General features: G+C 45.6%; 1 protein-coding gene across 1 annotated transcript; it reads right to left on the bottom strand.

The window, feature by feature from the left end:
• Positions 1 to 311: 311 nt before the first annotated feature.
• IER2 (immediate early response 2) lies at positions 312 to 925 on the bottom strand. Its single transcript, XM_082257014.1, has one exon. The coding sequence runs from the start codon at positions 862 to 864 to the stop codon at positions 400 to 402; it is 465 nt and encodes a 154-aa protein (XP_082113140.1). The 5' UTR covers positions 865 to 925; the 3' UTR covers positions 312 to 399.
• Between the last annotated feature and the right edge of the window lie 23,560 nt (positions 926 to 24,485).

Below are 24,485 nucleotides of genomic sequence, written 5' to 3'. Positions count from 1 at the left end.
TGGAACGATACATTAATGGTGGTAAGTAAACCGTGCACAGGAAAGTCTGTGGAATAAATAGTTCATGTCGGTAAGTGCCGGGGTTCCGGTGGTTCTCTGACATTGTGAAATGGAATGTCCTCCTGTACAGTCAGCTCTGACTCAGCCGAAGTTTCCGGCCCCGGCCACTGACTCATCCGCATAGAAACCGGTCTGTCCGCTTCTCCGGGGTTTAACCCTTTCTCCGCCTTGCTCCAATATTGGAGCTCCGGTGTGACAAGACGACCCAATACAGTCCAGAGATGAGGGCCGGTCCCTGCTCCAGTCTCCGGGAGGCCGTCCTCCTGGCAGACCCGGACATCAGCTTGTTCTCTGGGGTTCAGAGATCTCACTTTCCATCACCCGCTCAGTCTTGTGGGTTCAGAAGGCCTCCACAGCTCTGACATGGACGGAGGATGCGGCTCCGGGCCCTCGGCACCCCGCGGGGATTTTGGACTGAACGCTTCTCAGCACCCTTTGCAGGACCTCGGCCAGGACGGGGAAGGCTCCACCTTGGGGCTGAGGCTCGGAGGTCTCCTGCCAGAGACATGCCCGCTTGCTGGGCACCAGTTCAGTGATTCCGGAGCCGCAGGATCTGCGTTTGCGGCTCTCTCTGGCTTCCACGGTAGGCGGGGGCACAGGCTTGGGTTCGGGGACCTGGACGGCAGACACCATGAGCTCCCGGGCGCTCCGCATCACCATGGCCAGCTGCAGGGAGCGGTGCAGCCTCATCCCCCCTCGCTGGGTCCGGGTACGGAGAAGCTTTACTGCGGACAATGAAGCGATCCGCTGAGCCTCCCGGTGAACGGCTTCCTGGTGTGCGAGGAGCTGAGCGTAGCTTTCCATGGTTCGATGAGATCACAAGTCACCTCCTTCTACGGCAGGGTGATAATGAGACTCCGGGCTTCCCTGGAAAGGGTTTTATGCAGCTCTCTGGCAACAGGGCGGAGACAATCAATGGGCGGGTCTCCAGTTTAAAGCACCAGGATGTGACTATCAAAGGAACGGAAAATATGATGGCCCTGCCTGTGGCACTAGCAAGGTGCACACACAGGAATGCTAAACAGTCCTAACCAATACAGAGAGACACAGCATATGGATCTGACCACACATAAACAATGCTAACACAGATCTCCCCCACAATGGTTCAATAAACACACAGACCTGAACACTGGGGGGATTACTAAGTGAGGAGCAACCAATCATCTTCTAGTGTCATCTACTTCCGTTAGGCTGCGTTCCCACAGGATGCTGAGGGCGCATTGTTTGCTGCATTCACGCGTGATTAAATGCTATCTCTAGGCGCTGCGACACTCTGCCCAAATAAGCTGACTAGCTATAGGGCCAATTTGTGTGCGACCAAAACTCTGCAGAAATGCAGACATGGGAAGCTTAGGATTGGCCAGAGACTCTGTTGGCATATAACTGCTCTGATGAGCGGTTACATGTGAACAGCGGTGGCACCAGCCACAGAATACAAATCTGACAGCTGCTGCCGTTGGCAAACAGGGGTTGATTTACTAAAACTGGAGGATGCACAATCTAGTGCAGCTGTGCATGGTGGCCAATCAGCGTCCAAACTTCAGCTTGTTCAATTAAGCTTTGACAAAAAAAAATAAATAAATAACAGGAATCTGATTGGTTTCTGTGTAGAGCTGCCAATCAGCTTCGAAGATCAGCTTGTTCAGTTAAAGCGGTAGTATCCCGCTTTTTTACACTTTTACCTACAGGTAAGCCTATAATAAGGCTTACCTGTAGGTACAAATAATATCTCCTAAACCGGCATGGTTTAGGAGATATTTACAGTGCATGCAGCCGCTCGCGCGAGCGGCGCATGCGCTCTGAAGGTCCGGGGGGACCTTCAATCTATTTGCCGGGAGCTTGCCGGAAAATCACTCCCGCGCGCATGCGCGGGAGTGACGTCATCGCGGCTCCGGCCAATCATCGCGCCGGAGCCGTCTCTTCCAGCCAATCACCGCGCCGGAGCCGCCGAACCCGGAAGAGACGGCGAGGGATCATGGCAGTGCCCGCAGCGATGTCCGGGGGTCCGTGTCGGGGCTTCTTTCTAAGGTAATACATAATGAGCTAGTATGCGATGCATACTAGCTCATTATGCCTTTGTCTTGCAGGTTTTTTTTTTTTTTTTTTGAACTTTGGGTTTACAACCGCTTTAAGCTTTGACTAAACAATCCTTTAAGCTGGTTGGTTTCAATGCAGAACTGCAGCAGATTTTGCACTCTCTAGTTTTAGTAAACCCCCCCCCCCCCCCCCTTAGTGTATGCAGGCAGTGTTTACATTTACAACCACCAGCAAGAAATCTGATTCTCACCAATGGCCAGCCCTGTGTGGCCATGTGAATGTAACCTTAAAAAACCTTCTGACTTAGCAACCACCTTATCTTAATACATTATATGCATTAAGATAAAAAGACTTCTGTGTACAGCAGCCCCTCCTCACACTAACCTGAGCCCCATCTCTATCCAGCGATGTTGCAGGAGTGCCTCGGCTGCCTTAGACTCTCCCTTCTTATTGGCTGAGGCCATTGGCTCCTGCTACTGTCAATCAAATTCAGCGAGCCAATCAGGAAAGGGGGGCACAAATGGACACAGGGAGCTGCGGCTCAGCTGCCCCCATAGCAAGCTGCTTGCTGTGGGGGCACTCAACAGGAGGGAGGGGCCAGGAGCAGACAAAAGGAGGATCTGGGCTTCTCTGTGCAAAACTGTGCACAGATGAGGCAAGTATAACATGTTATTTTTAACCAACAAATGAGACTTTACAATCACTTTAAAGTAGAAAAAAAATCTACAGTTTTCTTTTCTCATTTTGGATAAAGTAAGGGAGGCTTATAATACCCGTCTTTTTTTCTTTTGACATCTGTGTCTTGTTGGGGAGATTTTCCTTTGCTTCCTGTCCCAGAGACAAACAGGAAGTGAAAAGAAATTCCTCCAAAATGAAGAAAATCCTTGGTAGTCACTAGAACTCTTGCCTCCAATTTTTCTTGTGACAACCCAAAATTTTGATATTTTTTTCACTTTCACTCTCGATTTTAACAGTAAATGGAACAAATAGGGCAAATCTCCCTACGGCTTGGGGGTGGGGGGAGACACACAAAGTGCTCCCAGTCACGATCACTGCAGGTAACCACTGGCTGTGAGAACAGCGCACTGTATGGTAATGGCGGGAATAGTTATCTGGACACAGCTGTCGTTCCCAGCTCTATGAATCAGTAGATTCTCATTGTTAGGAATGGCGGTGTGGCTAAATGGCAGTACGAATGGAGCCTAATGGGGACAGAGACAACAATAAAAACCTGGCAGGTGTTTTAAACCCTCACCACTTTTATCCAAAACTAAAAAAAAGTTTAGTCTTCACTTTTACTTTACTCTTTAAGCCCAGGTTCACACTGGGGCCGTTCTGAAACCGTGCGAGTTCCGCTGAGCTTGCACGATTTCAAGCCCGCATTTCAGTCTGACTTCGGGGGCGATTTCACAGACATCGGTGCGGGTTCCTGCACAGATGTCTATGGAATTCGCCCCCCTCCAAAAACCACCAGAAGTAGTACAGAAACTACCTTTGGGAATTGGTGCATCTGTGCAAAGTCTGTATCGCACCGATTCGGACAGTGCCATTGCCAGCAATATCCTCCGATTTGACATTGTGAACGTGGGCCTAAACTGAAAGCTGATTGGCTGCCATGTACTGCTGCTCCAATCTTAATGAATACCCCTCAAAGTACATTCATAGGAATGCTACATATAGAATTGCTCAATATGCACAGGTTTGATTTATGGTACACACAGGGAAGTGTATTGCGATCGATAGCTGGAAGATACATTTGTATATTATTGATCTCATTTCTGTTTCACCTTGCATGCTTATAATCTGATCGATCACAGTACAATTTGATTTATTGCCAAAGCTTCTTGGTGATGCCGATTAAAGCAAAACACGGCCCTGGTGGAAATCTGATTGAATTTGACCAAATCACAAATTAATTAAAACACAGAAGGTATATATACCCAACGTGAATCTGATCAATTCACAAGCAGGAATCCTCCAGGCACAGCTGATCCATACACCCACGATTGCTACCAACCAATAGGATATGAGATTGAAGAAATACACACACAAAATGTCAACACTGAACTATTTGATCAACCAAAACACATTGAAAAAAAAATCTTCGATAGCTGCACACGTTTTAGCAAGAGATTAGACCACCCAGGAAACCAGAAAGTAAAGGTTTCCTGTAATGATTACAAACGTTGAGTCAGCTGTAACAAGAGCTGCATTCTGCCTAATGTGTTTCCATCTCAGAGACCAGTACAATCACGATACATATGTATTATATATATATGGCTTCCTGCGTTTGTACAGCTCTCCCAATCACAGGAGCGCACAGACGGATGTCTTCCAAACCGTAAAGAGTTAACAGTGGGAACATCACACCACCGTGCTTTCCGCAACGGATTCCATGCCCATATTAGGAAGGCGTGACATCAGCGGGCGGTCCGGGGGAAAATACGCCAAAGAAAGTTGCCTTGTGACTTCCTTGGCCCATATTTGGACAGCGGGAGGAGGAAGAGAGTCGGGGGATTTGGAGGAGGGAAGTCTGCAGATCTGTATGACGTAAACGTAAAGAATTCACAGGCGCCTTACGGCTCTGGGTGAATTTCTGTTTACGATACAACACAGGGTAAAGCTGTAATGTTATTCAACAAAAGCTACAGTTACAGAATGTTTATAAACAGCTTGTTGTTATTATTAATAACGGCAACAGATTGCTGTATAAGGTTCAAATAGATATTATAAGTGTGGCCATGCATCGCCGAAAATCACTGGACCTGCCTTTGTGGGGCTTCCCTGGGGAAACAACAAGAGGTTCCAATCCGGGGGAAGCACACATTGCTGCACACACAGATTTTTGCATGAAAGCCTGTCCTGACTTCTATAGAAACAAAGGGTTAGCACACATGCAATGCTACACAATGGAGTTGATTTACAATAGAAGTAGAGATGCTCACCTCGTAAAGGAGATTTCACTTAGTAAATATGGTGAAAATGTACTTTTAAAAAAATCCCAAACACAGACAATATAAAATTAGGAAAACTGTATTTTTATTTGCACATGATTGGATGAAGTCAGCAGAGATCACCTCATTCACTAAACTAAGGCTCCATGTACACGGGACGCTGGAAATGGCCGTTTAGGAGCAGTTGGGCGTTTTTTTCAGAAGCCCCTGAACCCATCTACATTTTATCTTATCTGTCCATGAACACCAGGTCGTTTACAGTCATTTGCAGGCAGTTGCGTTCAGGGACTGTTTTTAGAACGCAATTATTTGCGTTCGAACGTGTGTTTCCCGGCGTTTCAAACGCACAAACGCGTCCGAACGCGTCCGAACGCGTCTGAACGCGATGACCCGCGTTTAGCGTTCGCGTTTTTCCATTTTAAAGGGGAATAATTTTTATGACCTCTAGGAACGCTTCTAAACGCAAACGCTGCTAAACGCCCGTTAAACGCGGGTACAAACGCGACTGAACGGACGTTTCAAACGTCCTAAAAATTCCAGCATTCAAAGGGACTTTTAACAACGTCCCGTGTACATGGAGCCTAAAGCTGGGTACACATGGGGTAAAAATCGGTTGAAAACAGTCAGTTCGGCAGGAACCGGCTGACTTTCGGCTTGTGTGTACAGCTCCCGTCTCACAACCGGCTTCTGTTAAAAGAGAAAACCAGCATCTGATCAGCGCTCATAGCCAATGGCTGCAAGCGCTGATCAGGGTGTCCTTGTGGTGGGGGGCCAGTCCCTCTATCAGACCATGATAGCTCTACCGGGAGACATCGATTGAGTTAGTATGGCGATCTGTACTTCTTTTTGACGTTCAGCCTGCTGGGTTAAACAAAACATATAGTGTGAACCCAACACAAGGCTCAGTTCACACTTATGCAGGTGCGATGGTGCACACGCATTTTTGCATGTCATGTTTAGGGCAGCATATTCACAATTTTCCATGCATTCCCCTACAGTGCACAAATGTGAACCTAGCCTAATGCCCCATACACACCTGCAGATTATCTGCAGACTTTTGTCTGCAGACTTACCTTTTCTATGTAGTGCAAGGGCCTGCCGGATTGCATACAAATTGAAAGTGTTTAGGTTTGACCTCATATTATATGGTTTTGGTAAGTCTGCAGACAAAAGTCTGCAGATAACCTGCACGTGTGTATGGGGCATAAGGGAACATTCCCGTGCAAAGCGAAAATTCACTTTGATAAGTGAACAGACTATACTTCTTTTAGTTACACTTTGGAGCACATTAGATATTGAGCCACAGATCACAGCTGCCTGAAAACAATGAGGCCTAGCTACAATAATGTTTTTAATCATTTTAAAAATAGTCCCTTCCCTTAGCAGCTGTCAAAAAAAAAAAAAAAAAGATGCTGGGCTGTAAGGGGGGGGGGGGGGGGTGGAGTGTCTGGGTAAAGCCCCGTACACACGTACTGATTGTCAGCCGTAAATATTCGGCCGACGACCGATCGGACGATTGTAGGCTTGTTAGTATGATGCTTCCGACAGCGCATTTTCGGCCGAACAGAATCTGTCGTGCAGGCATTAAAATTTTTGTTGGCCAACACCAGAACAGCCGATTGTTCGCCAGTCAGTAGAGATTTCGTCCGACAGACAGCCGATTAGCAAGACTGGGCATGCTCAGAAAAGAAAAAAGACAAGGAAAGTTAACCATCACATGACATCACTTCTGCAGTCGGCTGTTGTTGGCCGACAAAATTCATGTGCAGTCTTTTGCAGTTTTCAACAGACACGACAGCCCTGGACAAAAGACGGCCGATCGTTCGGCCGACGATCAGCACGTGTGTATGGGGCTTAAGGCTCTGAGAGGCTGAGCAAGCTGCTGGTCCAGGCATCTGGGTGGATCCTGACCATATTGTCGGGATCTTTTCAGAGCCTGGACCGACTCTGAGGGGTCTGCTGTTGGTTAAAAACAGGTCACAGGAGTGCAGAACGAACTGCACTCTTGTGATCCATAGGAGTACAGACAAAATAGCTTAGGCCATATTTCTTTAATTGCAATACTTACCTCCTCTCCAGAGATATCCCCACAGACTCACCAGCTATGTAATTTGATTCTCTTCTGGATTGAAAGACACTGGGCTGCAAATGCATGGCATCATGGGCTCACCTCCTAGGAGGGCATCACCAAGTCATCCTGTATACACATATACTGAGAATGGGATTTAGGCTCTCACTTTATTGGCGCTCTCTGCATCATTAGATCATTAGCCGCAAAGAAAAGGTCAAGGCCATGAAGCATCAACTAGGCTGAAAAAGGTGCACATTAAGGCTCGGTTTCCACTAGTGCGGCTACGAAGTCATGCTACTTCTAGCACGACTTCGTAGCGAAAGTAAACTGCGGCTTCAGTTAGACTTTTCCCTCATATATAGAGGGAAGTCACGCTCAAAAGTAGTGCACGATCTACTTTTGAAGTCGCCGCAACTGAAGCCGCGGCAGTGGAAACGGGCCCCATTGAAAACAATGGGTTTTGACTTGCTGTGCGACTTGACGTGTCAAGTCGCACCGCAAGTCGCACTAGTGGAAACCGAGCCTAAGAGACTCCAGAGAGAAGGACTGCCAGGCAGGAGAGTGGAGTTGAGCCATTCGGTGAGTGATCTTTCACATGAGCAATATTTCCACACACATGAAAGATAACAGATGATGATCTAGAATATTCTGAGGTAGAGAGTGCTGCATGTGGAGCCTGTTATGGGGGAACAATAGCATTAAGGTGGAAAATCCATACCAGCTATTAGTTTATCCCCACACAAACTCAAAGATTGGCTACAGTCATGGAGGGGCCTACCTACATAGAACATTCCCAGACTTGACCCTAAACAGCTGGAATGGGAGACCATTTTGTAATGTCTGTAGTACACTGTTACTACTCGACAAAACAGAGACAGGAGATTAATATTTCACTATGTTTGAAAGTGCTAGGTGTGCAGGAGAATGGGTTGTGTCAGTTCCCCCAGTTCCATACCATGTCTTTTTTTATTGGTCACTAGGAAGCAGGCAGCCCCTTCTGCACAGTGTCCATGGTTGCTAGAACGCAGGCGGCCACCTGCACCATAACACTCAATGACATTCTGTGGCCCAGCCACACAGAGCCACCAGGTGAGCGATCGTTTACATGAACAATATTTTAACACATGAAAGATCACTTGTGGTGAACATGCAAATTCTGAGGGAGAGAGCACTGCATGTGAAGCCTGTTTTGGGGGAAAAAATGCAATGAGGTGGGAAAGTCTATACCAGCCATTAGTTTATCCCCACACAAACTCAATTAAAGGGTTGGCTACAGTCATGGAGGGGCCTATATACAAAGAACATTACCTAATTTGACCCTCAACAGCTGGATTGGGAGACCATTCTCTAATGTCTTAGAGAAGCAGTCTCACTACAGTGTGGTAGACAACCCCCAACCCCCCCCCCCCCCCCCCCGTTTGACAGTGTTGGGTGTGCAGGAGGAGAGCATGCGTCAGTCCCCCCGTTCCATAACATCAGTGTTTTTATTGGTCACTAGGAAGCAGGCAGCCCCTTCTGCACAGTGTCCACGGTTGCCAGAACACATGCAGCCACCTGCACTATAACCTCAATGATGCCCAGCCACACAGAAGGAATGGAACAGGTAAACTGTATGAGATCCCTCCAGCCAGTGGCTCTCTGAATAACTGAACGGTGACTGCATCTGATTGGCTGCAGTCAGTGTTTGCCTGACAATTCTCCCCTCAACTCATTGGAATTTTCATTCAAATTTGTTGAGCCAGGTGGTGCCAACAGGACCATTCATGGCTCAAATGTTTGCTGATCCATCAATAATTTTCTGAATTAAAGCCTAATATGTCTAGCTTTAGTTGTTTTGCTGCTTTGTTGATTCAACAGTGTACTGTGCATATCAGTTTAACTTTGCTGTGACTAGATTGGTTACTTTTTCTGGATCAAAAATCAAAATTTATTGAAACCAGAGACAACTGCATAACTAACATTCTAAATTTTTACACTTTACCATGCATTTTGTTGTTTTGCTGCATTTTATCATGCATTTTGTCAAGCAAAACACAGGCTAAAACACAGTAAATACAGCAGCTTTTTTATGATGCTATACTATAAAACCAGCCTGAATCAGTCCCACATGATAGTAAAAAAATCAACCTACGGAAAATACTAAATCTTGTCAATTTCAACATGAGGGATTGTTTCACTGGAACCAGACTACATAATCATCTCCAGAGAAACTGCGAGCCCTTTCCTCCCCCACATCTGCAGCAAATACCATGCCCCCACCCTCCTTATACACTGGGAGACACCTTCCTCTAAATGAATGCGTGGGTGTGAGGAAGGAAACAGCAGAGGCGGAAAGATTTGGTTCCGGCTGCTTCTGCCCACGCTTCTGTCCCGATGTCAACTTTTTGAAGTCAGGAAATAATTCACATAGCTACCAACCACCAGTCAAGGAATTACTGTAATCACATTAGACACATTATAAATTCAGTACAGCAGTTTGCCAACAAATGTACATTCAAATATTTAGTCTAACCTTTGTTGTAGGTAAGAGGAAAAAAGTTCACACATGTGTACGGAGTGGGAGAGAGAGAGAGAGCACTGTGAAAAAAAACCTGTAAAGTAAGGATGCTTAAAAAAAAAAAAAACAAAAAAAAAAAAAAAACACACACACAACACACGTGCATAAACAGAGAAAAAATGAATATCAATATCAACACCAAATCAATATTAGGTGTATCCACACATTGCATTTAAAACAGCATCTGTTCTCCCAGGTACACTTACACACAATAAGAAACCATGTACAGTTTTTGTGCATTGAAGCACGTGTGTTTACATTAACTGTGTTGTGTTAGGACAGCCCTACACAACTCACTTCTGTACACTGTGTCACACTTCAACACAGGTGGGTTGCCTTAGTTAGTGCATAAGGGTGCCGTTCAAAGTGAATAGTATTGCAACACAAGTAGAAGGCATTGCCATGGATTACCGCAATGCAAAAATGTAAAATGGGTCTTTAACCACTTTAATACTGGGCACTTCCCTCCCTTCCTGCCCAGGCCAATTTTCCCCTTTTAGCCCTGTTGCATTTTGAATGACAATTGCGCGGTCATGCAACACTGTACCTACACCAAATTTATGTCATTTTCCCCCCACAAATAGAGCTTTCTTTTGGTGGTATTTGATCACCTCTGGGTTTTTTCCTTTTTGCTAAACAAATAAAAAAATTCAGAAAAGTTTGAAAAAAAAAAAAAAGTTTTTTTGTTTATGTTATACAATTTTGTAAATAAATACGTTTTTTCCTGCACTGATGAGCACTGATGAGACTGCACTGACAGGCACTGATGAGGAGGCACTGATGGGGTGGCACTGATAGGCGGCACTGATAGGCACTGATATGTGGCACTGATAGGTAGCACAGATATGCAGCATTGGTGGGCACTGATAGGCGGCACTGCTGGGCACTGATAGGCGGCATTGATGGACACTGATAGGTGGCACTGATGGGCACTGATAGGTGGCACTGACGGGCACTGATAGGCGGCACTGGTGGGCACTGATGGAGTGGCACTGATCGGCACTGACGGGCACTAATGGGCACTGATAGGCGGCACTGGTGGGCAATAATGGGCACTGGTGGGTGACACTAAAGGATGGCAATGATGGGCACTTGTGGGCAGCACTGATAGGGAGGACACTGGCGGGCAGCACTGATGGGGAGGGCAATGGGGGGCTCCCTGAGCCCTGATTGCCATCCCTGGTGGCCATAGTGGGCATCTCTGGGGTCATGGTGGGCATCCCTGGGGTCATAGTGGGCATCCCTGGTGGATCTAGTGGCAATCCCCCCCCCCGAGGGTCTGCACTGGAAATCAATGATCTGATTACCAGTGCCGACCCCCCCCCCTGTCAGGGGAGCTGCCGATCGGCGCTCCTTTACTCGTGCCTGTCAGGCACGAAGTAAGGAAAGCCAATCAATGGCTGTTCCTATTTACTATATGACCAGCCGTGATTGGACATGGCTGATCACATGGTAAAGAGCTACGTCAGTAGTCTCTTTACCGAGATTGGAGATGCAGGGTGTCAGACTGACACCTCGCATCACCGATCGCTGCTCTGCGCGCCCCCTGGGGGCGCCCAGAGCTGTGTTATCCTGCCGCCGTCATATGACGTCCGGTCAGGATAACACAACCACATTCCCGCCGTCATTCTGTTATAGGGCGGGCAGAAAGTGGTTAAGGAATTTTCAGGCATGTGGCATGATTACCACTTGATCTCTTGTACCTGTATAGCTCTTATGAACCTGAGCAATTTTTTATTTACTTAACCATTACTTGCGATAAAAAAGTAATACATGTTTTTTTTTTTATCAGGACCACTGTTAGATTAAAGGGGTTGAAAAGGCAGGAAGTTTTTTATCTTAATGCATTGTATGCATTAAGATAAAAAGCCTTCTGTGCGCAGAAGCCCCCCTCATATTTACCTGAGCCCTCTCTCTAGCCAACAATCACCACAAGTGCCTCAGCTGTCTGGGACTCGCTTTCCTGATTGGCTGAGACACCGCAGCAGCACCATTGGCTCCCACTGCAGTCAATCAAACTCAGTTAGCTAATCAGGAGGGGGGGGGTGACAGCAGCTATGTTTTTGAATGCATACATGGAGCTGCAGCTGAGTTTGGGTGCCCCCATAGCAAGCCGCTTGCTGTGGGGGCACTCAACAAGGGTAAGGGGCCAGGGGCCTGAGAAGAGGAAGACCTGGGCTGCTCTGTGCAAAACCACTGCACTGGGCAGGTCAGTATAACATGTTTGTTATTTTACTAGGAAAAAAAAAAAACGAGACTTAATCACTTTAAGTCAAAACTAGTGCCACTGTAGATGAACAAGTATACATTTTATTTTACATTTTGCCCCATTTATAATGACACTAAAATTAAATTTTTGATCCAAATATTGCAAGGATATTTAGAAAATAATAAACAAATAATAATTCAATTTTCCACATCTTTTAATACAATGCAATCAAAAAAAAAAAAAAAAAAAAAAACTGGGTGAAGAAAAGCTAGATAAGATTCCTGAAGACAGTTCACTATAAAAAAAATCTTATGAAATTGCAAGACTGAGAAGACATAGGATGGTTGTATTGCATCAGCAATGGATGGCTATTGGACTGAATAGTGGCTATAAAACAGCCCATTGCCATCTGCTGTCAATCACAGGCAGGACAGACCTGAGGGAGAACTCTATTCTCTCAGAGTTCCCTATCAGATTCTGTCCACTTTCTGTTTAGTGGGCTGCGTCATTGGTTGCTAAAAAGTGTGCAGCCTTTGTCCTAGTAATCAATTAAGTAAATGTAAAAAAAAACAGTAATAATGTTATGAGCATACAAAACTGCCCCTCCCTCTGTATGCCTTCTTTGAGTTGATCCTAATTACTGCCAGCTTTGTTATCTGCGAACAGCTGGTGATTCTTTTAGAAACTGTTGCAGCCACTGGGGTCGATTAACTAAAACTGGAGAGTGCAAAATCTGTTGCAGTTCTGCATTGAAACCGACCAGCTTAAAGGATTTTTTAGTCAAAGCTTAACCACTTGAAGACCGCTTACGTTGCTGCTACTGCAGCAGTGCGGCTCTCCTACATCTGGCGACGTAGGTCTACGTCATGCGCATTCACAGCTTGCCCTGCGAGCCCGATCCTGGTGTGATTGGGCTCAGAACCGATCAGTCACCAGATGGAGACCAATGATTTTTGGTCTGGATCTGGTGATTGGTTCTGCCCAATGGCATCATGTCCCCTGCCTGTGTAATGTAAACACAGGCAGGGGAAGTGATGTAATTTTCCCTCCTGGAGCCCTTTCGGTTCCAGAAGAAGAAGAAGCAGCTAAACGTGAGCTCCACAACACTGACTGACACACATAGGCACACTTTTGACCCCTTGATAACCCCTGATCACCCCCCAAACCCCTCACAGTGTACACTATATACAGTGGTATACAGATCTTTTACTGATCACTGTATTTAGTGTCAATTGTGACCCTAAATCGCACTTGCGCTAGGCCCAAATGGGTTTAGGGCACCCGCCATCTATCCCCTAATAAAGTTTTAACCCCTTGATCTCCCCCAGTTAACCCCTTCACTCCCTATCACACTTTGCACTAATATATACAGTATATTAGCTAACTACTGATCACTGTATTAGTGTCACCTCTCACTTGTGACCCGAGTTTGCGCTTGCGCTAGGCCCAAATAAGTTTAGGGCACCCGCCTTCTATCCCCTAATAAAGTTTTAACCCCTTGATTTCCCCCAATTAACCCCTTCACTCCCTATCACACTGTGCACTAATATACAGTATATTAGCTAACTACTGATCACTATATTAGTGTAACTTGTGACCCCAGTTTGTGCTTGCACTAGGCCCAGATAGGTTTAGGCCACCCGCCATACATCCCCTATAAAGGTTTAACCCCTTGATGTCCCCCAGTTCAGCCCTTTACTGCCCTGTCACAGTGTTCACTATATACAGTGATTACCGATCACTGTATTAGTGTCACGGGTGACGCTAGTTAGGCTAGTTAGCGTCAGGGTCCCACCACACCACCGTTATTTAACGTCAGTTAGAGTCAATTACAGATTGCCAGTAACACTAACACACACACATACACACATATACACACACACATACACCTTCATTACTACTATAGTGTTTGAACAGATCAATATCTGATCAGAACTATACTAGCGTCCCCATAGTTTAGTGTTCCCAAAATGCGGTGTTTGCACAATCAGCAATGATTCCTGCCAGCACCTGTGTTTAGCCCCTCCGCCCAGCCCACCCCACCCAGACAAGTGCAGTAATCAATAGATTACTGTCACTTCCAAAAAACACAAAACACACAACACCGCTGCGTTAGCAGAGTCAGGCCTGATCTCTGCTAGCACTAGCAGTTTTTTTTGTAGCGACCAAATAGTCCTCGACAACCAGGTGCTTTTTTACCTGTTAGTCACACTACTGTACCTGTAAATTTAGTTGCTAAAATGTCCAAACGGTGGTACAGTAGTGCAGAGGCCTACAGTATACTGACCATGTCAGATAAGAGCGATGGGGAAGCCTCACTGGCAGAATCAGGGTCAGTATATGAACCTGTAGACAGCAGTGGCTCCCTGACAGATAGCTCCGACGATGGATGGGTCCCTGCTAAGGTCAGGCGTACCCAACCCCATTCTGGAGTTGCTGAGATGCAAGAACCGGATGTTTCTCGTATGCAGCAGAGTGCCAGTACTAGTGCCGCCCACACTTCTGGTGAACTGGCAAGCACCAGCAGCCTAGTATACCCTGGACCTAGACATACCAGCACTGCAGTATCACTAGGTGACGTGGCGAGTCCCTTAAGTGCAGTTGAAGCTGGTGCGGTGGCTAGCACAAGTAGTGGCCCGCAGCCACCGCAAATTCAAAGACAGGCCCGTAGAGCCCATAGTGCCCTCCCTGGTGCGCTGGCATATCCTAATTGGCAGCCCACAGATTCTACAGCGTCCGTAATTCCCCCATACACTGCCCAACCCGGTATTCAAGTGGAAACAGCTGATTTTAATCCCCTTAATTTTTTTGAGCTGTTTTCACTGAAGATCTTTACAGAGCTATTGTGGATCAAAGTAATTTGTATGCTAACCAATTTATCACTGCCAATCCAAATTCGTCCCTTGCCAGAGAATTTGGCTGGAAACCTATAACGGTTTCCGAATTTAAGACATTTCTGGGCCTATCCTTTAACCCTCCTCTTATGTTAGAATTCCGTTACTATCCATGATGTTTAGGGTCGGTTTTGACCCGTGTTTTAAATCAGCCATAAAATACCCTCTGAATAATTATTTATCATCAAATTTGTTTCTTACCTCTTGGTTACCTTGTTAGGCTTCTTTATCCTTGAAAAGATTGGTTTTAATATTTTTGGTGTGACCCCTTAGACCTTTCTTTTGATAGCATACCTCTCATTTTCAAATTTAAAAAATGGTAAAATAAAGTCAGCAACTCTGAAATGTATTTGTCCTATGTTTCTTCACTTTATTTAGAGAAGCAGACAAGCAGGAAAAGAGATAGGCCCCTCCCTAACTACAGCTCACAGGGTTGAGAGGGGATTGGCTGTCAGTGTTACTAAGCAGAGAGAGTGTTTATGATTTCAGTTTTGGCACTTATTAGTGTCCTAAAATGCTATATTATAACTGGGTCAGAATTGACCCTAACACCATGAACGTCTTCATTTTCACCACAGTATTTTATAATTTAGTGAAAATGATTATTTTTCTATTACATTGTTTAAATAGAGGTTCCTGACAAAGTAAAAAAATCTTGATGCAATAAACAAATTTATGTGATACTTATAGACATTCAAAACCTGAAAACGGGTCGGTTCTGACCCTAACATAAGAGGAGGGTTAAGGTGGGCATTACAAAAAAGAGTGAGTTGCAGTCATATTGGTCCACTGACCCAATTCACCAAATGCGCATCCTCTCTGCTGCTATGTCCAGGGTTCGATGCAAACAAATATTTTGGTTCATGCATTTCAACGACAATGAAATCTGTCGTCCTCAGGGAGACCCTGGATTTGACCGGCTCCACAAAATTTGGCCCCTCATAAACCACTTCAATCAGCGGTTTGCAGCCTTGTTTATCCCCCAACAAGATGTCTGCGTTGACGAGTCCCTGATTAAGTTTACTGGCCACCTTACTATCAAGCAGTATCTCCCCAGCAAGCATGCCAGATACAGGGTCAAGATGTATAAGCTGTGTGACAGGGCAACAGGCTATACAGTTAGTTTCCGTGTTTACGAGGGAAAAGATAGCACTGTGGAGCCCCCCAACTGCCCAGACTACGGAGCAGCGGCAAGATAGTTTGGGACTTGGTGTCACCCTTATTCGGACAGGGGTACCTCTTGTACGTGGACAATTTTTATTCAAGCGCGCCACTTTTTAGAAACCTCTTTCAATTACAAATTGGCGCATGTGGCACCGTGCGATCTAATCGCAGGGGCTTCCCCCAACGGCTGGTAAATGCCCCACTTAGGGGGAGAGAGCCTGCTTGAGGTGCGATGTATTGCTCGCAGTAAAGTTGAGGGACAAGTGGAATGTTTTCGTTCTGTCCTCCAATTACCCAGACACAGCAGTCTAAATTACTACGGTCACTGGTGTTGTTATTGAGAAGCCCCTCTGTGTCCACGACTATAACCGTAAAAAGGGAGGGATGGACTTCAACGACCAGATGATGGGACCGTACTTAATTGCCTGTAAGGCCAGACGCTGGTACGAAAAAGTGTCTGTATACCTATTTCAATTGTCTTTTTACAACGCTTAGGTCTTATACAAAGCGTCTGCCGGAACATTATCCTTCCTACACTACCAAGAAGAGATAATCAGAGCCCTTCTGTATCCAGCAGGTGCTCCTGCCCAACTTCCCCAACCAGATGCAGTGAGCCGGCTGCATGGGAGGCATTTTCCGGAATTCCTCCCGAGTACCCCTACCCAAAGATACCCCCAAAATGATGCTGTGTCTGCAGCAAGCGCGGATTTAGGCGTGACACCTGTAATTATTGTCCCGACTGTCCTGACCGACCTGGTCTTTGCCACGGTGACTGTTTCCGTCGCTACCACACACTAGTGGATTATTAGCGTAGGGTACAGCACAGCACAGTTTAGGGCACACTTACACAGGGTCTCAAAAGATGTTCGATGGCTATTGTCATTTTGAGAGACCCTAACCTGCAACTTTAAGGTTGAAGAAAAAAAAAGTGTAAAAAAAAAATTACAAAAAAACCATACAATAAAAATTACAAAAAAACATAAAATAAAAAAGCCAAAAATAGTTGTCGTCTGAGTTATTTTTCTGTTCTTACTCTGCTCTTCTACTTATACTCTTCCTACTTTTACTGTTTTTCATTAGTACTTTTCAGGTACCAATGTAATGTTTTATGTTTACTGTTCACTTTGCCTTGCAGGTACACTCATCAGCTGCCACACTGATTTATATATATTCTGACACAAACAGCGTTTGCGCTCAGCATATATGGAAATCTCTGATGGCAGCGCTGTAGGAGGTGATTTCACCACCACAGTTAAAACAATATTAGATATACATGGCGTTTGGTCACGTATACCCATCATTAGAAAGTGGGTTTGGATGTTTTGGGCGGCTAATGATGGGTGTACTACACCTTTTCTGGCAGAAATTTCTTCATCCACATTGATCGATGTGGATGAAGGAATCTGTTAGGTTCTCTTTTTTAGTTCAGCCCACAGGCTGCATGAAAAAAACAAAAACCTACAATATATGCCATACAAGGACCAGCAATGTATTGGTATGTTGCTGGACTTTGAGTGGTTATACCAGGATGATGCCTGCAGATTTAGGCATCATCTTGGTATAGTTTATTACAGCCAGCAGTCGGCTTACATGTAAAAGCGATCCTAGCGGATAATTAGCCGCTAAACTGCTTTTACAAGCAGTGGGAGGGGACCCCCCCTCCCGCGGTTTTTCTCTGGCTCTCCTGTCCCACAGGTTTAACCCGAGAGTGCAGTCGGTGGTTCCATTATCTGACCATAGAGCTGATTGGAGACGAGAATGGCTCCAATCATCTCTATGGCCTAAGATACCGGAAGCTACGAGCATTTCATGACTTCTGTTTCGCCAGGAATAAACAGCACCATTGGGAAAGCATCTTATCACACTAATCTTGGTGTGGTCAGATGCTTTAAGGTCAGAGGAGAGATCTAGAATCTAAAAGACCCCAATTTTTTTTTAAAAAGAGCACCTGTCACTACAGATTGCTATTGCTAAATTATTTAAAAAAAAAATGAAAAGAAAGGTGTCAAAATAACATAAAAAATCAAAATAAATAAATAAATAAATAAAAAAAAATTCAAGCCCCCCCCCCCCCCCCTGTGCTAGTGCGCAAAGGCGCACGCAAGTGTTGGTCTAGTGTCATATGTAAACCACAATTGAAGCATGCATGTGAGGTATCGCTGCGAATGCCAGGTCGAGGGCAGTAATTCTTGCAGTAGACCTCCTCTGTAAGTCCAAAGTGGTAACCTGTAAAGACTTTTAAAGGCTTTTAAAAATGTACGTAGTTTGTTGCCGCTGCACGGAAGTGCGCAATCACAGTTTTGAAAGCCATAAAATGCCAAGATAGCACATAACCCCCCCACAAATGACCCCTTTTCGAAAAGTAGACACCCCAGGGTATTTGCTAAGATGCATGGTAAATGATTTGCAGCTCTCATTTACTTTGAAAAATTAAGAAAAAAAAGGAAAATGCATTTTTTTCCCTCTTTTTTCAATTTTCAAAATTTTTTGACAAAAAGGAAAAAGGGAGATCTGCAAAACACTCAATATGCCTCTCAGCAAAAAGGGGTTATTTGGAAGAGGGGGGGGGGGGGTTTGTGCTGTTTTGGCATTTCATGGCCTCCAAAACTGTGATAGGTAATGAGGAGTAAAATCAACAATTTACGCCTTGGAAAGCCTGAAGGCAGTGATTGGATTTTGGGATCCTGTACGTGGCTAGACTTCCAAAAAATCTCACGCATGGGGTATCCCCATACTCAGAAGAAGCAGCAGAATGTATTTTGGGGTGTCATTTTACATATACCCATGGCATGTGTGAGAAACATATCATTTAGTGACAACTTTGTGTTAAAAAAAAATGTAATTTTCCCAAAACCTGTGGCAAAATGTAAAATATTCCATGGACTCAACATGCCTCTCAGCAAATAGCTTTGTGTGCCTACTTTCCAAAATGGGGTCATTTGGGGGGTTTTGTGCGATCTTGAAATTTCAGGGCCTCTGAAACTGTGACAGGTAGTGCGGAAGTAAAATGCACAATTTGCGCCATTAGAAAACCTGAAAGTGGTGATTGGTTTTCGGGGTCCCGTACACAGCTAGGCTCCCAAAAAGTCTCACACATGTGGTATCCCTGTACTCAGGAGAAGCAGCAGAATATATTTTGGGGTGTCATTCCACATATACCCATGGCATGTGTGAGCTATTTATCTTTTAGTAACAACTTTGTGTTAAAAAAATAAATAAAATGAAATTTTCCCAAAATTTGTGGCAAAAAGCTAGAGTTATTACCTGATAACTCCTTTTCCAGGAATCATCCGGGACGGTCACATGAGAGATAGGCTCCACCTCCTGCAGGAAACACAAGCACACAAGTTTAAAAAAGCCCGCCCTAGGCTGCCCCCTCAGTTGTACAAAGATTGCCTTGTTTTCAAACACGAGTGTGCTGACATACGGACTTAGTATCTTATATCAATGAGAGTGGGGGTCTACCGTCCTGGAGGATTCCTGGAAAAGTAGTTATCAGGTAATAACTCTAACTTACCCTAGTCATCCTCCAGGGCGGTCACATGAGACCCCAAAGATTTATACCTAGGGTGGGACTACCGCCTGCAGGACCTTTCGACCAAAGGTCAGATCTTGGGCGGAGACCAAGTTGATCCTGTAATGTTTTGCAAAAGTGGAATCACTGGACCAGATGGCTGCTCGACATATTTGCTGAATGGAGGCCCCAGCTCTCTCTGCCCAGGACGTGGCTATGGAGCGTGTAGAGTGTGCCTTCACGTGTGTTGGTACAGCTTGTTTTTGATTGTCGTAAGCCATTTTTTGGACGCTGGTTTTCCTTTATATATCCCTCCGAACAGTACAAATAGGTTGGGGGCTTTTCTGAATTGTTTGGTGGTTTCCAAATAGGTTAGGGTGCACCTTCTAACGTCCAGGGTTGCGAACATAGCCTCCCCTTGGTTAGCCAAATTTTGGCAAAAGGATGGTAAGATGATTTCCTGAGATCTGTGAAACTCTGACGAGATTTTAGGAAGAAACAGTGGGTCAGTCCTGAGTATGATTTTGTCTGGAAAGACGGTGAGGAAAGGCTCTTTTATTGAGAGTGCTTGGAGTTCACTGACCCTTCTGGCTGAAGTAATTGCTATCAAAAAAGCCGTCTTGAGCGTCAGGTTTTCTACAGAGGCTTCCGAGATTGGCTCAAAAGGTGTTTGAGTCAAAGCCTTGAGTACCAAGGAGAGGTCCCATGGTGCCACGTTCATGGTCTTGATTGGGCGTGATCTCGCTATAGATTTGAAGAACCATGTAATTAGCAGGTTTGCACTAAGCTGGGTATCCAGGAAGACAGAAAGTGCTGCAGTGTGTACCTTGACCGTGCTTACTGTCAACCCTGCTTCTGCTCCATCCAGTAAAAACTCCAGCACTGTTGCTATGTCTTGTAGGTCTTTGTTTTTCTGGCGCATGTTTGCTGAGTACCTATTCCAGATTTTCCTGTATATTTTCTGTGTAACGGGTTTTCGGCTATTTAAAAGGGTTTCTATCACTCTTGCAGTGAGGCCTTTTCTTCGTAGAATGCCCCGTTCAACATCCACGCTGTTCATTTTAGGGTTTGAAGTTGAGGGTGATAGGCTCCTGACTGGTGAAGAAGGTCGTTCTGTAGTGGCAAGGTCCAGGGTTCTGCCTCTGTCATTTTTCTCAGGGCCAAGAACCAGGATCTTTTTGGCCAGAGCGGTGCTATGAGAATCACTCTTGCTTTTTCTGTCCGAACCTTCCTGATTACATAGTTACATAGTTAGTGAGGTTGAAAAAAAACATCAGTCTATCCAGTTCAACCTATGATGTGTGTGTGTGTTTGCTGTTAACCATACATTGTATACCCCTCTATGTTGTGGTCTTTAAGGTGCCCATCTAATAGTTTTTTGAAACTATCAATGCTCCCTGCTGATACAACTCTTTGCGGAAGAGAATTCCACATCCTTACTGCTCTCACAGTGAAGAACCCCCTGCGTATTTTAAGGTTATACCGCCTTTCCTCTAGTTTTAGTGAGTGGCCACGTGTCTTATTGTATTTCCTTTCTCTGAATAGGTTTTTCCATATGCTAGGGTCGCCAGTACAATATTTGTACATTGATATCATATCCCCCCTCAATCGTCTCTTCTCCAGAGAGAATAAGTTCAGTGCTTGTAGTCTTTCCTCATAGCTGATGCCCTCCATTCCCCTAATTATTTTTGTTGCCCTTCTCTGGACTTTCTCCAGTTCCAGCACATTCTTCCTGAGGACCGGTGCCCAGAACTGGACAGCATACGCCAGATGTGGCCGGACCAGAGTCTTGTAGATTAGGAGAATAATCGCTTTATTTCTGGAGTGAATCCCCTTTTTTATACATCCCAGTATTCTGTTGGCTTTGCTTGCAGCAGCTTGGCATTGCATGCCACTGCCAAGCCTGTTGTCTACCAGTACCCCCAGGTCCTTTTCCATCCTAGACTCACCCAGAGGTCCCCCCCCCCTAGTGAGTAGCTTGCTTTCTGGTTTCTGTCACCCAGGTGCATTACTTTACATTTTTCAACATTAAACCTCATCTGCCATGTAGTTGCCCACCCCATAATTTTGTTCAGGTCCGCTTGTAAGGTTTCCACATCCTGCCCAGAAGATATTGGCCTGCTTAGTTTAGTATCATCTGCAAATACTGAGATTTTACTCGATATCCCCTCCTCTAGATCATTTATGAATAAATTAAACAGGATTGGCCCCAGGACAGAACCCTGGGGGACCCCGCTTTCCACACCCGCCCAATCTGAGTACTCCCCATTAATCACCACCCTTTGCAACCTCCCCTGGAGCCAGTTCTCTCTCCAGGTACTCACCTTATGGTCCATACCTACCTTCCTTAGTTTGAACAGTAAGCGTTTGTGGGGAACGGTGTCAAAGACCTTTGCGAAGTCCAGGTACACCACATCCACAGGCTTACCTTTATTTAGGTGGCAGCTCACTTCATCATAGAAGGTTAATAGATTGGTTTGGCAAGAACGATTTTTCATGAATCCATGCTGATTACTACTAATAATACTGTTTTCATTACTAAAGCCTTGTATGTGGTCCCTTAACATCCCCTCCAAAATCTTGCAGACTACTGATGTTAGGCTGACCGGCCTATAGTTACCCGGGATATATCTCGGCCCCTTTTTAAATATTGGTACCACGTTGGCTTTTTTCCAATCAGCTGGCACCATACCCGTCTGTAAACTATCCTTAAAGATCAAGAATAATGGTCTGGCAATCACCTGGCTGAGCTCTTTAAGAACCCTCAGGTGATTGTTCTGGGGAGTAATTGTATGGGTGGGAAAGCGTACCCCAGCCTGAATGGCCATGAGAACCCTAGGGAGTCTATCCCTAGGGAGTCTTTTTCCCTCTTCAGAGAGAAGTATCTCTCCACCTTCTTGGTGTTCGCCGAGGCGAAGAGATCCACCTCCGGGATTCCCCATTTCCTGACGATTTTGGCAAAGAAGTGGTCGTTCAGTTGCCATTCTGTTGGGTCTAGGGATGTAACGATATTACCGCTATCGCGGTATCGCGGTTGTTACTATGGCCCGATATCGTCGTGGTGGGTGCACGGTTGCAGGCGGCAGAGCGGCCGCTCATCTCTGAGTATTCTGACTGGTCTGTCTCGTCGGCGGTCACTCACCTCTATGCTGCACTGCTACTGGCCGAGCCGAGGCGAGCGGCTGCCAGTTGGTTTGGAGCAGTGTGGGTGGGCGGGCTTGTGGGGCGCAGGAGGAGCCAGCGCACGAGAGCGGCGGAGTCGGACTCGGCGGAGCAGCTTCCTTCCAGGCAGGCACCACAGCGTGACAGCACGGCAAGACAGTCAGCAGCAGTGACACCGGACCGCCGGTGAGTTTATTATGTGTACTGCTGAATGACTAAAACTCCTAGCCTTTAGGCTGTCACAAGGCTGATCTGGATGCTGGCACCAAATGGAGGTCCTACCTGCCCCTATGGAATCGATCCTTTGATCACTGAGCTACTTAGATGTTGTTGCAAGGGTATGTGACAGGGGGCGATCTTGATGGTGCCCACAGGCATTCTGAACAGAAGTTTGTACAGTATATAGCCATCTCCCCGTAGTATGTCAAGGATTCGTTGAATAATCTTATGCCTGTGGCTTGGAATTTATTTTCATCGCTCGGCATATTGCAATGTTGTTTTGTAGCAGATTATAGAGAGATGTACAAAGACTTAAATGGTTTCCCTTTACTGGTTTGTCCACTTTCTCATGAAGTTGTAAACGGCTGCCATATGTGATCAGACATTCACAAGCTGCCTGCCTAACACTGGCAGGTGAAACCCAAAAGGAAAAGTTCTTTCAGGGTGAGTGATGGCATGGAAACAAGTAGAAATGGGCACTCGTTGACCTGCCTAGTTTTCCGATATTAACATTTTGAAATCTTTCGGGCAAATGGCTGAATGAAACTGGAGCCAAAGCAATGAAACAGCGGGTCCATGCATTTTTTCATATGAAAAGTGCACAGACATATTACTTCATTCAGAAAGTTTTTGTTATCATTGCTTATTTATATACAAAACACTATCGTGAGCTATTTAACAATACCGTGAGCTTTTCCACAATATCGCAATAAATATCGTACCGTGAGGTCAATATCGAAATTGTATCGTACCGTGAGATTTTGATATCGTTACATCCCTAGTTGGGTCTAGCTGTTTTCTGCTCAGTGTGTCCGCTAGTATATTGTATCGCTGATAGGGATTGAATGTGCGTTTCTGCCCAGGAGAGGAGCGCATGTGCTGTCCTCATAAGGGTCTTTGATCTTGTACCTCCCAGTCGATTGATGTATGCTACTGTCGTCACGTTGTCTGACAGTATCTGCAAATGTTTTCCCGTTACCGTTTTTTGGAACGCTAGTAGAGCCCTCCATACAGCTGTTAGTTCCCTTAGGTTGGAAGATGCTTTTGTCAGAGTGGGGTCCCATGTCCCTTGCCTGACCTGCTGTCCGATGTGCGCACCCCATCTGGATGCACTTGCGTCCGTGGTGACCCGGACTTGCGTCTGTGGTAACCAGGGTTTGCCTTCCCTGAGAGTGGTCTTGTGCGTCCACCAGGTTCGGGTTTCCCTGACTGTCCCCGGGATTGAAATGGTCTCTTCCAGTGATTTTGGGTCCTTGTTCCATCCATCTAATAAGTGGTGTTGTAGTGCCCTCATGTGTAGTTGGCTCCACTTGACCACTGGTATGGCTGCGGACATGGCAAACCTCAGGAATTTTTGGTGGTTTGGGTGTATCGGTACATGTAGGTAGGTGTCCTTCAGGTCGAGCATTACTAAAAGTGCTGCCTTTGGGAGGATCGTTCGAATTGAAAAAATCGTTTCCATTTTGAATTTTCTGTAGGTTATCGTTTTGTTCAAATTCTTTAGGTTCAGAATCAATCGGGGTTTGCCGGAGGGTTTTACTCTCAGAAAGATGTGTGAGTAATGTCCCTGGGAGAAGAGGGTTGGGTTTATTTCCGTTATTACTTCCTCCCTTAGTAGCTCCCTGATTGCGGATTTCATGATCT

Source organism: Pelophylax lessonae (genome assembly GCF_965119305.1).
Source record: "Pelophylax lessonae genome assembly, chromosome: 4".
NCBI classification, from domain to species: Eukaryota; Metazoa; Chordata; class Amphibia; order Anura; family Ranidae; genus Pelophylax; species Pelophylax lessonae.
This window is presented reverse-complemented; position numbering and strand designations above follow the sequence as displayed.

Coding starts and splice junctions, on each gene's coding strand:
- IER2 (XM_082257014.1), bottom strand. CDS start 864: ATGGAAAGCTACGCTCAGCTCCTCGCACACCAGGAAGCCGTTCACCGG.